The 17,562-nt window shown below is 46.2% G+C and overlaps 1 protein-coding gene across 1 annotated transcript in view; it reads left to right on the forward strand.

The window, feature by feature from the left end:
* The first annotated feature begins 10,322 nt into the window (after positions 1–10,322).
* Positions 10,323–17,562, forward strand: part of LOC138566337 (protein SSUH2 homolog) — a 167,713-nt gene continuing 160,473 nt past the window's right edge. Inside the window, exon 1 of the mRNA XM_069643478.1 lies at positions 10,323–10,517. Coding sequence (XP_069499579.1) covers positions 10,507–10,517 — 11 coding nt within the window. The 5' untranslated portion in view covers positions 10,323–10,506. The remainder of the gene's footprint in view (positions 10,518–17,562) is intronic.

The following is a 17,562-nucleotide window of genomic DNA, read 5'->3' on the forward strand; positions in this document are numbered from 1 at the left end:
CTCGCCAGATCTTGGCCTTCAGCACATTTGTCCTGCATGGCTCCCATATGTAAATATAAATATGCCGCTACCCTGGCAATCTTGTTGTGCTCATCCTTGGCCTTAGAGGACATATATAGTTCACTCAGGGCCACATGTAAGGGACCCTGGTCTCTCCATATATCTGACCCTGTTTCCGTGATTTGGGGTGTGATGGCCTGCAACCAGACTGTTTGGTCCTGGTGAGTCCACTCACCTCTCACAAATAACTTATGTAAGAAGTGCTCTCTGGCTATTTTCATGTCTACTAAGGTCGTCATTCTAGAGATTGGTCTCTGTCCTGACTTACAGAAGTTTGTATTTTATTTTTGCAAAACAGACCTTTTCCTAAGAGCGTTCCTTTGAGGAGTGCTTTACAGCGTAACACAGTGTGGTGATCCGACTGGATATGTGTATCTGGTCAGCTGGCACGCTGTATTAATCTGCACAAGTGATAGATCTAATCCAAACGTCCGGCACGAGCCCCCAATTTGTAAGAGGATTCAATTCAACACTACAGCTAAGTCAACGCCTAGTCTATAATACTGAATGAAAACCCTTATTGATATAACTTTATGTCCAGTTCATGCGTTCTGGATGACTACCCCTATATAACACCCCTCTCTTGGAATCCTCCTGACCCCACTGAGCCAAGAAGTAGTTCTGTTTTGCAAGTTAAAAGGTTTAATTGATAATTTAAACAATATATATATATATATATATATATATATATATCACGCTTTATAATAAATTAATAATTGAATATCACACTTAATCTGATATGATAAAGATTAACAACGGAGAATCTGGCACTAGCACACTTCTTTATAATCACTAAGGAGTTGACATGAAATGGATAAGATAGCAACAATACTTTTATGGTTTCCAAAGGATGCAATGTGGAATGAAATGCAGTACAGAAAATAACTTGATAGGATTTCAGCAAAATACAATGTAATCACTTTCTTGGACAATTCACCCCCCCTTTTATGCAATGCAGGGAAATGGAAGGAAGGCACACAATTCTCAGAAATGCAATTCAAATGTAATTCAGTTCACCCAGCAACTTAGACTACAGAAGTTGAAAACACAGGCCCAAATGCTTTTAAATGTGCTGGCAATGAAGAAAAAAATATGCTAAAATGCTTTTAATTTCCTCTAGAGGTTTAGGGTGAGTGGTATCTAGTTAATATTAGCTCAGGTTCACTCTAGCAGTGATGCAGGGATAGTTTTTATGAGGCAAACGATTTTTTCAGAGGAAAGCAAAAGCAGCTATCTTTTTGCAAGTGGAGAAATTTTCAAATCGCGGCAAAATTCGCGAATGTGCCGGACGCGATTACAGAGGAACTACAAGGACTATCACTATCGATTTGGGGTCCTAAGACAGCCTAGGATCTCAGCTTCCAGATGAAAGTTACTGCAAGTCTCTAAGACAAACGGTCGCGGAGATAGGAGCGATTTTGTGAAGGTCGTTTTTCAGATTTGAAATTTTAAAGTTTCAAAAAGACAAGTGACAGCTAGCAACTAGAAAATGACAGGTGACAGTTAGGAGTCAGTTCTACTTAGATTAAAATAGGATTGAATTATATTATTTTAACTAAGAGATTGGTTCTGCACAGTTTTGCTAGGTACTCACACTATATTCTTGAATTAGAATGGGCCTCGCCACGGATCTGGTCAGGTTTTAGACTGGACTCTGGTCTCTGCACTTCACAGTGATCTGGGTCAGCTCTCTCTGGTTCTGGATACTGCTCTGCTTTCTCTGGGTCTTTCTGCACAGCTTTCTCTGGAGATTGATGGAGGTAAGGTATGGAATTTTGGCAGAGCTTCCAGCTGCAAGTGGAAAATGAATCTCTATTTGGCTTGCACTCTCTGCTTTTATCTGTTTAGAATGTGGGTGTGTGTGCAGCATCACTGAGCCAGCCTCTCTCTCAGCTTCTAATTGGTCAAATTTCCATTTCTCACTTGATTGGGGAAGGAAGTGTGTGTCAGCGTGATGTCATTTTATGGCTTGCAGAGAGGACACTCCCCTGTCAAATTGCACACAATCTATATTTGATAAAAAAAAAGACATATTTGCACAGGTAAACATTTGTTTAAAATTACATGCACCCCTCACATATCACAGGAGGTATCCCCTGTTCAAACTTTGCTCTTCCTGGGGGCTTGCATTCAGAAATGGCAATATTTGCACCTTTTTAGTGGTTTTGCAACATCAGATTTTTCTCCAGATTTGTACACATGTGCACGGCCTGTCCATACATACTCCAGTAAATTTTCATTTGTCTAACTTAAACACAGTGTCTGTAATATTAACAATTAGCAGGGTTTTGCCCCAGAACATCACACAAATTGGAGTTTGGGCTTGAATTGAAGGTACATTTTCTAAATTAAGGCTCTCAAGGTTATACATTTCTGTCATTTGATTACAAAGAGTTATCAGTGTTTTTGTAAAATATATATTTTGCTTTCAAGTCAGTTCTCAGAGTGTTGGAGTCCGCCTCCAAGACTTGGGTGGGTCAGTCACATGTGTCCTCTGGTCAGGCAGGCCTTTGTTGACAGGAAACAGTAAAAATCAACATATTCCTTTCAGAGGAGAGGGGCCATTGTGTGGTCTCTGGGAAGCTGAGATCAGGAGGCCAGGGAGCCACTTTGCATTTAATTAATTTCCTGGCTTCTTGTGTTGAGTTCTGAAGTGTCAAGAGTTCTCAGGACAGGCAACCCCTTTGAACTTTTAATGAAATAAGACCCCTTTCTTTGCACTAGACAGTTTTGCAAGACAGCTCTCCTGTCAGAGTTTAGACCGCTAGCGCCACCCTCAGGATTTTGTGGTTACTGCATCCATCCTTGGGATTTTTTTTAGATTGATTCATTTCAGCAAGTGATATTACATGGAGTATATTGTCCATGTTCAGGACATGGCATTGGTGTGTTTCTGCAGTAAAGTAATTCAGTTCCCATGATTTTGCCATATTTGACATTCAAGAAAAATGAATTCCCAACAGTTATGGGTTTGCTTTTGGCAATCAGCATTGCCTCTCTGAGCTCACAATATAGGCGAAATGGGATTTTCCTGTGCATTTTCTGGGGAGCTCTGGCCATTATGATGTTTTCAATGACAGTAATGCACAGCTTTGGTGGTAGGGCTTGGATGCATGGATAAAAACATCCCACAGGACTATATCATTCACTGGTCGTAGGACTGATACGCCCACACAACTCCCACAATGCACCTCTATCCTGAATTTTAACATGCACATTTAAGGCTGCTCCTACAATTCTCACCTTTCCCATATATCGCGGAGGCATACATACATCCCATAATTCACCTTTCCCATACATCGTGAGGCATAATAATTCATAATTCGCCTCTGCCTTCATTGCCCTGTGACCAGTAGAGGGATTTATAGAGCTCCCATAGTTCGCCTTCATCCTGATTTGTTATACCCCAGAGGCATTATGGGAGCTCTTACCATTCACTGCTACCTTGATTTCCATTGCGCCCTGATTTCCAGTCACACAGTGCATTGACAGAGATTTAATAATTCCCCAGCAGCTTCCCTTGCAGGGTGTCCTGGTATCCCAGTAGAGACATTCATATATGTCATAAAATACACGCATGCACTTATATCAAACTTGCATCATGCACTGAATACAAGTACCGAGCCACCATGCTCCCTTTCCTGACCCACACTGCTAGGGCACCTCCATTACTCACAATGCACCTACATATACCCTGACCCGCAGTGCACCTTTATCCCAGTGCTGAGACCACCACAGAACCATCACGGCACACCCTGGCTCATATTGCGCACCAGCATCTCAGCACTTTCATATTCAGAGTATCCTTAAACATCCCACGTTCCAGTAACAGGAATGCAGGGCTGGTCTGGCCTATAGGGAACTCTGGAGATTTCCTGGTAGGTCTTTTCTCCCTCTGCCTCTTTTATGTGGTCACCTATTTTATTTCCACTTTTCCCCACAGAAAAAGGGTTGCGCTTGCTAAAAATTTGAATATTGGGGCCACTTTGAAAATTACTTCCAGGGCCTCTTTTTGTTCCCAGTCCATCCCTGGTGATCTGACAACGTTCTGCACCTATAGTTGGCACTGGTGAACTCCTGCACGCTTTCATACTCCGTAAAGATTTTATCGATGCATGTATGAACCTCATGCGGGCTTGAATAATAAGAGTATCTTCTCTGTTCTCTGTGCATCCACCTCCATTCATCCACTAACTCCAGGTTCCTTATCAGTCTTCCCCGCACCTTCGCACACGATGACGGCTTCCCATACTTCTAGCCCAATGTAGCCAATCTAGGGTCTAGTGTACAATTGAAATCCACTTCTAAGATCCATGTGACGGCCTGATAGGATTCAAGGCTATCGTACAGGGACTGGAAGAGACTAGTGGCGTCATGATTAGGTGCATAAGTGTTGATCATGCACACTTCCCTATTTTCTACATACCCATGCACTAAGACCATCTTACCCTTGTCATCTGTGTGTACTGTAAAGAAGGCATGGTATCAAACACTAAGACAGACACAAGTGACTACAGTTCAATGGTGTTTATTGAACTTCAATTGAATTTGAAAAACGCCTATCTAATCCTAAATCTAAAGATGGAGGCAAGCTACGACCATCAAATAATAATAACACAGTCCTAGTCGAGTCTGTCAAAATAAAAGGGCATATACTAATAAACCTATTGCCAATCCTTACTTTTAAATACAAATAGTGTGGGAAACAATGTTATGCAATAGAAAAGTGTTCAAGAAATGATATGTCAGGATATTCAAGCCATTGGCTTCCCTTCCGCACGTTTTCAGCACGGGACACGCCGGCACACTCAAGTTTAGAACACTCTCTGGCTTCTCAAGTACAAGGATGCAGTTCAAAACTCCAAAAAAAGGGCATTCTGTGCCAAAGTCTCTTTGTCATTCAAAGTCTCTTCTTTCAGAGGACCTGATGCAACGCGACAAACTTTAAAGTTCCTTTCTCCTTAGGATTTCACATAAACAACTTCCCGGGTGATTTACTGTTCACCCCAGGTGTCCCTCTGACCCACTTTAACACAAAACCTTCAATTGGTCTCCCTCCGCTGGGCTTGGACCAAATTTATCTACTTTCCAAACTTTCTCTATTTCATCCAAATCGAAGACTTTTGACTGTGTGTGGGATTTTCCTCAACACGTTGCATGACCACTTCGATTCTGTCATGGCCACAGGCCCCAGAACACAAAAACCACACCATCTAGTGATGGGGGAAATGGATCACTTGACTCACTTATGTCCCTTTGGGACCCATAAACACAGGGGCCCTGGCTGGACTCACTCCTGGCACCTTTGGTGCCAGGCTCATATAGGGATGTGAGCAGGAACACTTTATTTCAGAGCAGGAGTGCTTTTACTTTATTTCAGTGCAGGAGTGATTTTATTTTACAAGAACTTTCCAGGAGCAGAGAGCCTTTTTTCCAGAGAACATCCTCATGTGCTGACTCATCAGGTGTGGCTCCCTAGGCCTGGTCTTCATGTGCTGACTCATCGGGTGTGGCAGGCAGGCAAAACCTGGTGGGCGTGGCTTCAGAAGCTCAGCTATATAAGCTGCTCCATCCTTAAGGCTGGTGCTTCGCATTACTGTGCACTTGTGTTCAACGTGGCGCTCATCGCCGCTTGGACCAGTTTACTTACCTTTAAATCCCGCCGTTCTCCTGCATACTCACCTCCAGGAAACCGGTGCTTCATCGCTTCATCTGCAGACTCATCTCCTGACATCCAGTGATCTTGATCCCGACGCCGCAGCACCGCACTCCGCATCCACAATCTCGGACCCTGTGAAGAACAAGAAAGACAAGGTTAGAACATCCGTCCTGGGGCCGCACCGCATTTGAACCCTGCGCACCCCCTAGTTAACAAATTACCAGCTACTGTACCGCTGCAGCTTCGTTCCTCATTCCCTCCGGCTGCCGCCTCGAGCTCCGCAGCTTCTGCTGGGCGGCAACATCACCTGCAAGGGAAGAAAGCAAAAGAGCAAACATCAAAAGTGGAACGGACAGCAATACAAGACAACAAACTTTACAATACAACAAAAACAGACTAGGAAAGACAAAGGCAAACAGGAACACTTACCTGAAGTATAGTGGCTTAGTCGCAGCAGGACTGGACTACCACGTGCAAGGGACCAGTGAAGGAACTCGGTCCAGATCATACAAGCGACCCTACCAGAAGCAGCTAGACGGAGTGCTCGCCAAAACTAATGAACAGGTGAGCTTTCCAGGGACAGCTCATCCCACGGGTACCACGGTTTGGGACAAGGGCTCTGGAAGGGGATCAGGCGCACAAGCTGGCATACTCACGCCCCCTATTTTCCATGCAGGAGCAGTCCCGAGCAGCATCACCTATTACCACCAGTCACCACATAACCGCAGAGGGTGAAGTCGGAGGGCTGCAACCGTGCCCCAACGCCTCCGCAGAGACCAGGTGAGCGTAACAGATTCACAATTACTTGTTCACTTCTTGATAACTTTTCTCACTTTCATTTTTGCCACTTCTCAGCTGGATACCTTACAGAGACCTTTGATTGAGCACCCACACTGTGCCGAACCACTCTGTCAAAGATATTGGGCCTCATTAGGACCTCGGCGGTAGCCATGCTGCTATTGGCGGCATGGCTGCCACCGAAATCGCCTCCGGGTCTGGGTTCCCAGAATGAGGAATTACCGGGCCATTCCGAGTTCGGAGGTCCCGGTAATTCCTCCCTCCAAGGATTTGGACCTTCCCCATTCCCATATCAGCCCCCATAGGGCTCAATGGGAATGGGAGAGGGAGCAAACAACGGGCCGATTATGAGTTGGCCTGTTGTTTGCTCCCTCTTCCCCTCGCGGAACCCAGTAAGCACGCCTGGTTATACCAGGCGTGCTTAACGTGTCCCGCGAGGGGACCTCGTAATGTGGCGGAATGGGTTTAACGGGTCCGCATCCTTTTGCGGCACCCGTTAACCCGTTCCGCCAGGATCGTAATGAGGCCCATTGTATTTTGCTTTCAAAGTTCAATCACTCATCAGCAGTTCAACTTTACTTGCGTCTCTTATCACATGTTCAAGCGCTCGCCCCAGCGCTCACCATACAATGTTGCTGCTTCCAACGTTGGCTACAAAACAGACTGGTCTTGTATTGGTCTCTGCAACTCCCCAGCTGTGTTGATTTCCCTGACGCTGCTTTGTTCATGGAGCCAAGGACGGTACCACGACGGCTGTTCCTTATCCCACCTTCATTGTCACAGTGCCTTGCCTGCCCCTCCGATGTTAAAGGCCCAGAGCCATCATTGCTCCCACCATGTTGCTGCTGCTGCTGTGCCTGTGCCTGCGCCCTGGCTCTTGCTGCCTGCACATCCTCCTCCGGCTGGGGTGCAGTTGTCGTGGTGGCCACCCCTGCTGGATGTCCGACTCCCGACTGTGGCATAGATGTGTCCTCCACCAGCCTGGCCGCTGGGTCAGAGGCAGCTCCACTGGGAAGCTCTGGCATTTCGGCTCTCTTCCCAACTCACTCTTCTGCTTGCTCTCCTATTCGCTCATCATTTTGTGTGTGACCACGCCTTTTATAGCAAAAAGACCAGTCAAGTGGAGTCATTTGAGTAGTTACCAGTGAATGCCTGACCCTGCCTGACTCTATTAGTGGGACAGCTTTGGTTCTTTCTAGGGTATGTTGCCCTTATTTTCTCCATGTTATTCCTATGGGTAATCTTTACTGTTCTTAGTTGCCTCTTCCTCGTCTCAGTGTTTGTTGGCAATAGAAAGTTGGAGTTAGATAAAGACATTGACAAGCTATACAAGGTGATCGGTATTGAATAGGGGGAGACCCCTTGACCCTAACTTGGTAGACAAAAGGGGAATACTTTTGTATTAAAGTATTTCCTATGTTACCTGCCTGGATATGCGAGTACGGGTCGGCATAACCCTTCCCATGATCTGAATGGGGAAAGGACAAAGAAACGTTGGAATTGAGATTCTGGCTTTGTCTCTTTCTTGGGTTAGGGCTAATGGGGCCTGCATAACTTACAAAGGCTTCTGGGATTTCTCCACCTATTAACTGATTGGAGTACCGTGTCTCGCCAAGGGTATTCTTCCAGGGGTAGCTCCGGTCTCTCCTACCCAGGTGATCCTCCCTCGCTTCTCCACCCCCAGGGTTGGGATCCAAAAGCGATGTCCCTCCCCTGGCCACCTGAATAGAGGATTCTCAGTGTCTAAATGGGAGAATACCTCTAGGTTTCACACACTGCCCAGCTTCTCTCTGCATGTATCAAGTGGGTCTGTCTCCAGCGCTTTCTTGCACTAACCCGCGGCCCTCAGCAGCCTCACCATCTCCGGTGCTTGCCATCTGGCGGCATTGGCAGATGCCGGCTCTCTTCTCCTGTCCTCCAGCACCCACCTCAATGCCTTCAGCTGCTGCTACCTTCTTCCGAAGGCCACCTTCCTCCAAGACGCTTCTTTTGCTCCATCACACCGCTGTGAGTGCCATCTTCCTATGTCCCTGCGGCTCCGATTCCTGTTCCGCCTGCTCCATCAACACTCCTCTCTGGGTTCCCGAAACGCTACCAGTTCACTCCCAATGCCCTGCGCAGACTTCAGGCACCAATATCCTTACTTTGGGAACACGGGCCCATCAACTTCAGGATCCGTCTGAAGCTAGTACAGAGCACGTCTTATTCCATGGCCGTCAGGTCCTACCCCAGGCTGCAGCTTAAATATGGTTTTTACTATGCCTTACTCTGCATCTTTTCCCTTGTATCAAATATCCCTACAGTGTGCACTTTATAAAATAGTTAAAAAACCAATCTCACATGTTCTCCCTTTAAGTTTCTTTTGGGATGTGGGCTTGGTAGGTTAATATTCCAGCTGCAGTGACTTAAATGAAACCTGAACCTAGATTGCTGCTGCAGATTCGTAACCCAGTGAGCTATTGCAAGGATCCACTGGCTTTCAACGCTTAAAATTAAGCTACTATGATTTGTTCTGCTGCTTTTAAAACGAAATAATATTTTGAGAAGTTAAATGATGTGTACCATCTATTGATTGGGCAAGATGGACCAGTGTGTTAAGGCACATCCGCTTTTGACTATTCCATACTTGCCAACATGCTGTGACCAAAAAGATGTAGGATCTTTCAAGTTTGAAAAATAATAATTCCCATAACAATGACACCACAGGAAAATACAAAAAGTACAAACAGCACAGCATGGAAAGATGTTGAAATGTTAAAAATGTATAATTTTGAATGCGATCACCAAATTGTCATCAGATGCTGTGTGATGGTGTTACACTCTACCACTTGCTTTCACTGCTGGTTCACCCAAGGGTTGTCCCGGCAAGAGTGCAGGACAGAGTCATGCAGCTGTCAGGTCAGTGGATTGGTCTGAGTGCAATCCAAGTAATCACCTACCAGTCCACTGGATTAGACAGACTAATTAATGTGTTGCATGCTCTGTCCTGGAGCCTGCCTTAGAATCACATACATTACTTGCCACTGTAAAAAGCAGTAGGATCTGTCACCCAAATCTGTAGTTGGGTAGGACTGTTTAAAAAGCATTAGCCTACTGCCTAAATTAGTAGGGTTGGCAAGAATGGCTTTTGACTATTCCAAGGTAAAAAAAAAAAAAAAATACATGATACATAATGTATTGAAATGTCATTTTTAAACTGACAAAAAAAGAATATAGGCATGTTCTAAAAATAAGTGCATGATTTTTCTCTCTCCCCTTTTTATTTTACTACAATTTTCAAATCTATAAGGGGCGAGTCTATAAGGGACAAGTCTAGTAAATATGTGGGTGGGGCTTAAAACAAAGGTGGCAGTCAACGCTGCCCTGGTCCGGGCGTAGTAAACATTTCGATGAGACATTATGGAAGACGTTTGCTTGCTTACTCGCTAGTTAAGAAGGGTCTTTCGTTTTGATTAAGGCAGCAGAGCTAACAGTGCAAGTTTGGAGGGTGGCTGCTGCGAGGTGGTTATATGCCCTGAGCTGTCTCTAAATCATGTGCTGTTTTTCAGTTCGTTCTGAATAATGCTGTACAATGCACTGTTTCGACCCGAAGAGGAGTCGGGCGGCTTTGCTGGGTATTTTGCTCATATTCAAGTCGGTTGTGCCTTCCCGTGTAAGAATCAAAAGTTGCCACCCTCCTCCCCCTTCCACCGTGTTGGGGGGTGGGGGTCTGTGTATGTTTCCTTCGGGGCCGGGTAATACTTGCTGGTGGGCGTTTTGCTAGCTGAGGCGCGTGATGGGTAGAGTAGGGGACGGATGCCGCTAGCCTGCTGCGGCTGCCTGGAAATTGAGGGTAGTGGTCGGTATGTGGGGGAAGGGCCTTCCCGGAAAGCCCAGGACCGCAGCTCCTCCCAGTTGGAGGGCGCGGCTCCCGCACTCCCTCTTCTTCAGCTGGATAGGACGAAGACAGGGCTAGGAACAGGCAGACGAAAACACAGGCACCAGCAGCAATGGAGGATAGGTGAGCTTGCGTCCCCTTCTGTGTGCCCCCTCGGGTACTCTTATGCTCAACACCCCCCCCCCTGGCCCTGCACTGCCATTGCCGCCCCCCCCCCTCCGGGCGTACACGTTGTTCCACACTGGAGAACCCCAGGCCGCCCCCTTGGTGTTTCTTAGGTGTTCTAGATCTGTAGACCCTAGCGGACGTTTATTCACTGGAAGGAAATCACGAAATGTGTGTTTTTTGCGGGAAGAGGGTGGCTCTACGTGTAGATTACTTTTGATTTACATATTCCATTCCTAAAACTGATCCAGCAAGCCTGCGGCCCGGGAGGGCGTGAGGAACCGCTCTGTGGCGAGGGGGTGGTGGGAGCACCGGCGGGATCTGAGGATGGGAACTGGCGTGGTGCAACGTGGAACTGGAAGGCGGCGTATGCACGCGAAGATGGAGTGCGAGACTGGGGAAAGTTGATTAAGGGGGGGTGGGTGCTGCGGTAAATTGGTGTGTGGGATTACGAGCAAGGGTACGTCCTGCTAGTGTGGGATGAGAGAATGCGGGACAACGTGGTTACAGAGTAGGGGAGATGGATACGAAAGTGGGGTGCGAAATTGAGGAGACGTGGTGATCGTCTGGCTGTGAGAAGGTGGGGTGCGGGTATTGTGTTAAAGTTGCCGAGATTTGGTCCAAAGTGCTCGCGAGTCATTTTTAGACTCGATTCGCAGCAAGCATACGCAAAGTGACGCTAATAAATGCCCCCTTTTACGATTGGGCTACTTCTCAGGCTGGCTGGACGGGACTGCGGCCTTTGGGGGGGGGGGGGGTGCAGCCAGGCCACGTTTATAATGGCCTGGAGGCGTAGACAGGATTGTCTAGAATTGTGGCTTGAGACTAACGTAGTTGGGCCCACCACGGTGTTATTAACTTGTGTAAATGCCCACACAGCGCTGCTGAGGGTGCATTTACTGATTTTGGGTGGGCCTTGCCCCTCAGGCTCAACCCTGTCTACGCCTCGACCCATTCTCTCAATCGGCAGGCGGAGGGTTTAGTAACACATGGAGTGGGGAGGCCTGGTAATCCAGTCCGGGGTGGAGTTTGTTTCCTTGCAGTCCATACATGGATTCTGTTCATGCACGTTTTTGTAGAATGGCTTAATGCGGGTTCTTTCCGCTTCTAAGCACTGTAGAAAATGTTATACATGGTGTCAGTTAACGTACGTACGACGGGCTTCGTCTGCTCTAACTTAACCATACACTGTAGTGCTTAACTTGTGAGTTATGCTCCTGCATATGTATTGTAATTCTATATATTTCTGAATGCATCCTAAATGTGATCTGTATTTTATCCCGGATGTTATTTTTCAATTTTTAAGGAAGCAATGACGCAACATCATGGAAATCGTTACAAGGTAGCAACACGTTGGGCGCACCTTTTTTCCAAGGGACGTTACCGCTGCTGAAGGCTGTGGAGTGGGCCTTATTGTGATCTGAATATTCTATATGCTATAGATCTAAGGCAACTTGTGGAAAATCTTGAACCCTACACTATAGTTTTGGCTAGGAAGTGCCCCCCCCCCATAAGCCAAAACTAATTCGAGTATAACCAGGGGGATAGGAAGAGGGATACAATGCTTGTAGGCGTTTGGTTATCTAGCCACCATTGACTGTCCATGCATGCTAATCCTGATGGCCGTTCCACCCACTCCTTTCCAAGAACACTTGTTCCTGGGATCTCTTTGAGCTACCTTAACAACCCCGAACATCAAACATTCTTCTCAATTCAGGCCAGGCTTTTTCAAAGCGGCCTTCTTCGATTTAATGGCTTAATTGGTCTCTAAAATTACTACTGGTGTAATGAAAACATCTTAACCAGGTTTGCCTTTCGCTACTTGATTATGTGCCTTTCATTGAAATCCTATTAAAACACAATTATTGGAAAACCCAACAGTTTTGATTTGCGTATATAATGTCTATTATGGAATTTGCAAGGCACTGCTTTCATATGTCCAGTTATGTGTTCATTTTAAGGCTGCTACCGTTAAAGGCATGGACTAGTAAACATTTTTATTTCAAAAATAGATAGCCCACATTAAAAAAAAAATACTAGCATCCTCCGTTTTAAAACTTCCTATGTAAAATGTTGAGATATTTAAGCTCAAAAGCAAGCACAAGGGCGCCGCCATTTTGTGAAATGGAGGCCCTCCTGTGCTGGCTTTTGCAGCACTAATGAAGGAAAAGCCAGCCAGCTGTAGTAAACAAAGTCTACCGCTGGGTGGCTTTCCCTTCATTAGTGCCGGGACTCGGAGGACGCGGACCGGAGACCAGAGCAGGAAAGCTGCAGCTGAATCTCGGTAAGTGCTATTTATTTTTTTTACAAAAAATAAGCACTAGCCGCGGTTTTTTTTCTAAGTTTTCCGGGCTTGAGGAGCCCGGAAAACTTAGAAATAAAACCGCAGCTTTAAAAACGTTGTATTTATGTTTGCGGTCGCTTTTGAAGCGACCGCAAACATAAATACAACGTTGTGTTGGAAAACGCTGCGGTTTTAAAACCGCAGCGTTTTCCAACACAACCGTGTTGTGTCTGCCTGAATCTGCTTTTTCATTTGGGGCTCTCGGGCTCCGGGAGCCCGAGAGCCCCAAATGGAAAAGCAGATTCAGGCAGACACAACGCGGCATTGCAGAAAACAACCGCGTTGTCTGCCTGAATCTGCTTTTTCATTTGGGGCTCTCGGGCTCCGGGAGCCCGAGAGCCCCAAATGGAAAAGAAGATTCAGGCAGACAACGTAGCATTTCCCATTTGGGGCTCTCGGGCTCCCCACGGGGAGCCCGAGAGCCCCAAATGGGAAATCAGCTGCAGGTAGAAACACTACGCGGCATGTAAACATAACCGCGTGTGTTTCTGCCTGCTGTGGCTATCACTTTGGGTGATAGCCACAGCAGGCAGAAACACACGCGGTTGTGTTGGAAAACGCTGCGGTTTTTCGTTCCAAGTTTCTCAGGCTCCTCCGAGCCGGAGGAGCCTGAGAAACTTGGAACGAAAAACCGCAGCGTTTTCCAACACAACGTTGTATTTATGTTTGCGGTCGCTTCAAAAGCGACCGCAAACATAAATACGTTTTTAAAGCTGCGGTTTTATTTCTAAGTTTTCCGGGCTCCTCAAGCCCGGAAAACTTAGAAAAAAAACCGCGGCTAGTGCTTATTTTTTGTAAAAAAAATAAATAGCACTTACCGAGATTCAGCTGCAGCTTTCCTGCTCTGGTCTCCGGTCCGCGTCCTCCGAGTCCCGCCACTAATGAAGGAAAAGCCACCCAGCGCTAGACTTTGTTTACTACAGCTGGCTGGCTTTTCCTTCATTAGTGCCGCAAAAGCCAGCACAGGAGGGCCTCCATTTCACAAAATGGCGGCGCCCCTGTGCTTGCTTTTTCGAATTTTGAGCTTGAATAGCTCAAAATTTTACATAGGAAGTTTTAAAACGGAGGATGCTAGTATTTTTTTTTTAATGTGGCCTATCTATGTTTGAAATAAAAAATTTTACTAGACCATCCCTTTAATGGCCAGTTAGAACCATTACTGCAATGCCTGGCAAAAAACCCAACCGTTAAGGTTTGCGTATATAATGGCTATTATGGAATTTGCAAGGCACTGCTATCATATGTCCAGTTATGTGTTCATTTTAAGGCTGCTACCGTTAATGGCCAGTTAGAACCATTACTGCAATGCCTGGCAAATGCCTACACAAGCCAAAAGTTGGCATTGCAATGCTTGTTGTTTTTTTGCTTGTGCTAAACGCTTGTCTTTCGTAGTTATTTGCCCCACCCTCTCTTGAATCATCTGGTTGTGATGGAGGAATGTTAAGTTATGGTTAAATAAAAAAATCTTCTGCGAGTAGTAGTCTCCAACTGCATTGTGTTTTGGATTTGAGGCCTAATCTTGATCAGTCAAATCTTCACTTTCAAGCTCCTGCTGCTGGAATTCAATTGCTCTCCACCCCCACCCCACTTCAAGTGACTGTCTTAAGATGGCAGTTATTTCTAAGGGGTTTCCGCCCATTGAGACCATGATCGTTGTAATGACCTGGACCCCCTATCCTTTACACATACTCGCACCATGAGGCAGCTCAATCCTTGGGTCTTTTCTTTCCTCTACCACACTCTATCTACTTGTGGTGTCCCCCAGGGATCTAACCTTTCCCCTGGTGCTTCAACATCTACATGGCCCCCTTGGCCCACAGGATCTATAACTTTCAGTGTTATGTGGATGACACGCAGCTCCCTTTCAGTCTTGGTGTGCTGCTAACAATCTGACTGAATGCCAGTAAGACAGAGATCCTCCTCATTGGGACCCTTGCTCCTGTTTTCCCACTCTCAGACTGGCTGGCCCTGCACCCTCACCTACCAGTGCGGCAAAAAACCTAGGGGTTATCTTCGACTCCACTCTCATTCGGTTCTCACAGCTCAGACATCTCCAGCAAAAAGAAAATCCCACTTACAACTGCACCTCCTCCAGAGGTATTCTACATTTTTCACTTTTCCCAGAGGCTCACCACCTCGACAGCCCTGGTTCTCTCTAGGCAACAGCCTCTTTCTCAATTTCCCTACACTCTCAACTCATCCAGAACAGAACCACAAGACCCATCCTTGGACTCGAGCCCAGGGACTGCATCTCTCAGGTGCTGAAATCCCTCCACTGGCTCTCCCTAGCTGCACGGATCAAATTCAAGCCCCTCTGCATAATCTACAAGGCTTTCTGGGCCCGCACCCGCACTATCTACAACCCTCTTCCTAAATACTCTCCCTCTAGAGTCCTCTGCTCGTCGTCCCCCTACTCTCTGCGCGTCAGCTGCTTTTACAGAGTTAGGGTAGTTCTTCATCCTCTGCATGTGCCTCCCTCTAGAACAGCCTTCCTGCCTCTGTCTTGCACCTCAAGCTCTAGAAACTCCTCCAAGACCTTCCTCTTCTCGCCCTCCTTCTCTCTCCCTCTTCCTGCTAAACTCCTATTTTTCTCCCCGCTTTCCTCCCTCCCTAACGCTGCTCCGTTTTTGCTGACTGGTTGCCTGGTTCACCTCCAGAGCCTTATAGGTCCCAGGCTCCCCTGCCAGCCTTTTGCACTTGCCTCCGGTCCACTGCACTATGTTCAGCATTACTGCACTTTCAGCTCACGCTTCCGAGTGGGGCAACCTCTCAGCACTCAACCCAGGGCCCTGTTGGACTGGATGAGTTTGTTCTCCCTCGGCCCCCTCCCTGTACTTCCGTCTGTACGCATGCATGACCTAAATGTACTAGGGTTAGTAAGTTTGTCCTGTTCCCCCCCCCCCTGACCCCCTCCCTAGCTTGGTCACAACTGTAACACTTCATGCATTTGCACTAGGAGAAACGCTGTCAGGCGTAGTATGCTAGTTTTTCTGTTGCATCATTCGGAAACTTCAAAGCCTAAGAATTATTACTGTACTCCCTTGTTTCCTTCACGCTTTGAAGTACTCCACCTGTGTATAAGCACTGTGTAAATAAATACAATTACACAATTATGATAATCCTAATTCCGTGTTTTGCATATTCTAAATGTTTAATTACTCATTTTCTTTCCAATAAGTTACCTTTACACCCTTGTCACCCCTGAGGATTCCCCAAATTGGGAAGTTAATTGTTTAGTAGTCACCCTCTTAGAAGCCAGCACATCTATTGAGGGCCACAATCGTGCCGTCAAAATAAGTCATTGACTAAGCAAGCAAACTGCATCTAAAATACCTTCTAAGCACTATCCAGAATGTATAGACCACGAAAAATCTGTTGGCTAAATAGTTACTTTTTGTAGGTGCTTTACCCAAGGATCAGACATTTAAGGAAACGCATACTTCTTTCTGCTTGAGAAATATTAAACTAGCGTTTTTGTCTAGGGAGGATTCCAGGTTAAATGCTGAAAAAGTCTCAGAGATTCACTGCATGTAGATATCTTGTGTTGGTGTACTGAAAACTTTGCAGAGTCCTAAAGGCCTCTGGGGTGGGACATGTTTTCTAGAGGCTATCGCGCAGGACGTGCATCTGTCGCATCACTCCAGGCGTACTAACACAACTATCCTCTGGCAGTGGCATAACGCAAAATTCCCCCCCCCCTGTGAGCCATGCTGAGGCCCCCTAACTCTACAAAAAATCGTGCCTCGCCACACTCTGGGCTGGCCTAGATTACCACGCTTGAGCAATATGCACGAACGTGCTGCTTCAGGGGTACGCCGCACACTACACTAGGAGAAAAATAGAAATGTGTTTTAATGCATTATACAGCACAATTTCTGAGAAAGTGGCTAAAAGTGTGTTGGGGTGAATTCTCATTTCTGAGCTAATTCCCTTCAACCTTGGAGACCCCCAGCTCTTTTGCTGGACTTTATTTTTTTACCCTGGATTGAGTGAGCCCTTTTTTGTCTCATGTGTTTTGTCCTGATTTGGATTATGCGTTTCCTTTTTGGTTTTGGAGTCTGGCAAACTCCATAGGCATCTTCTTTTTGTATGGCGACAAACTGCACCTTCAGTTCTGTGCCACAGAGCAATCCTTTTAGATTTCTGATAAGATTTAAATTCCTTTTCTTGGGTGAACTACTGTTCCCAAGAATAGTGAAGTTAAATTTACTTACCTTTTCTCTTTGTAGGTCCAGCACAAACCATTTTATGTGGAGTGCTAGGGAGTGATTTAGTAGCCCCTTATCCTACCTACTCATGTAACATATGTTTTGTTACTCTCACTACTTTAAATGGTTGGTAGCAGTGTTTAATTTTCCTACCATTGTGCTTTTCTACCGCTCGGCTGCAGTATAGCTAGCACCCATGGGTGATATTTTGTCAAAACAGCCCAGTCTTCTTTATTGACATTTTTTTTGTTTTTTTTTTTGTTTGAGGTCTGTCTTGGGTTTTACTCTACGTGCCAAGCCTGGTTTTGAGCCTTTTGTACGTTTTTGCCTTTGGCGGGCTTCAATACTGAAACACACCTCCCTAGCTCCAGTGTGTCTGAAAGGGCAGGAAGTGAGGGAAGTTCCTGAAACTCCCGTCTTTTGTCTTTAGGAATGCCTGAATGCACTTACC

The sequence above is a fragment of the Ambystoma mexicanum genome, chromosome 2p (genome assembly GCF_040938575.1).
Source record: "Ambystoma mexicanum isolate Mex_15411 chromosome 2p, UKY_AmexF1_1, whole genome shotgun sequence".
In the NCBI taxonomy this organism is placed as follows: domain Eukaryota; kingdom Metazoa; phylum Chordata; class Amphibia; order Caudata; family Ambystomatidae; genus Ambystoma; species Ambystoma mexicanum.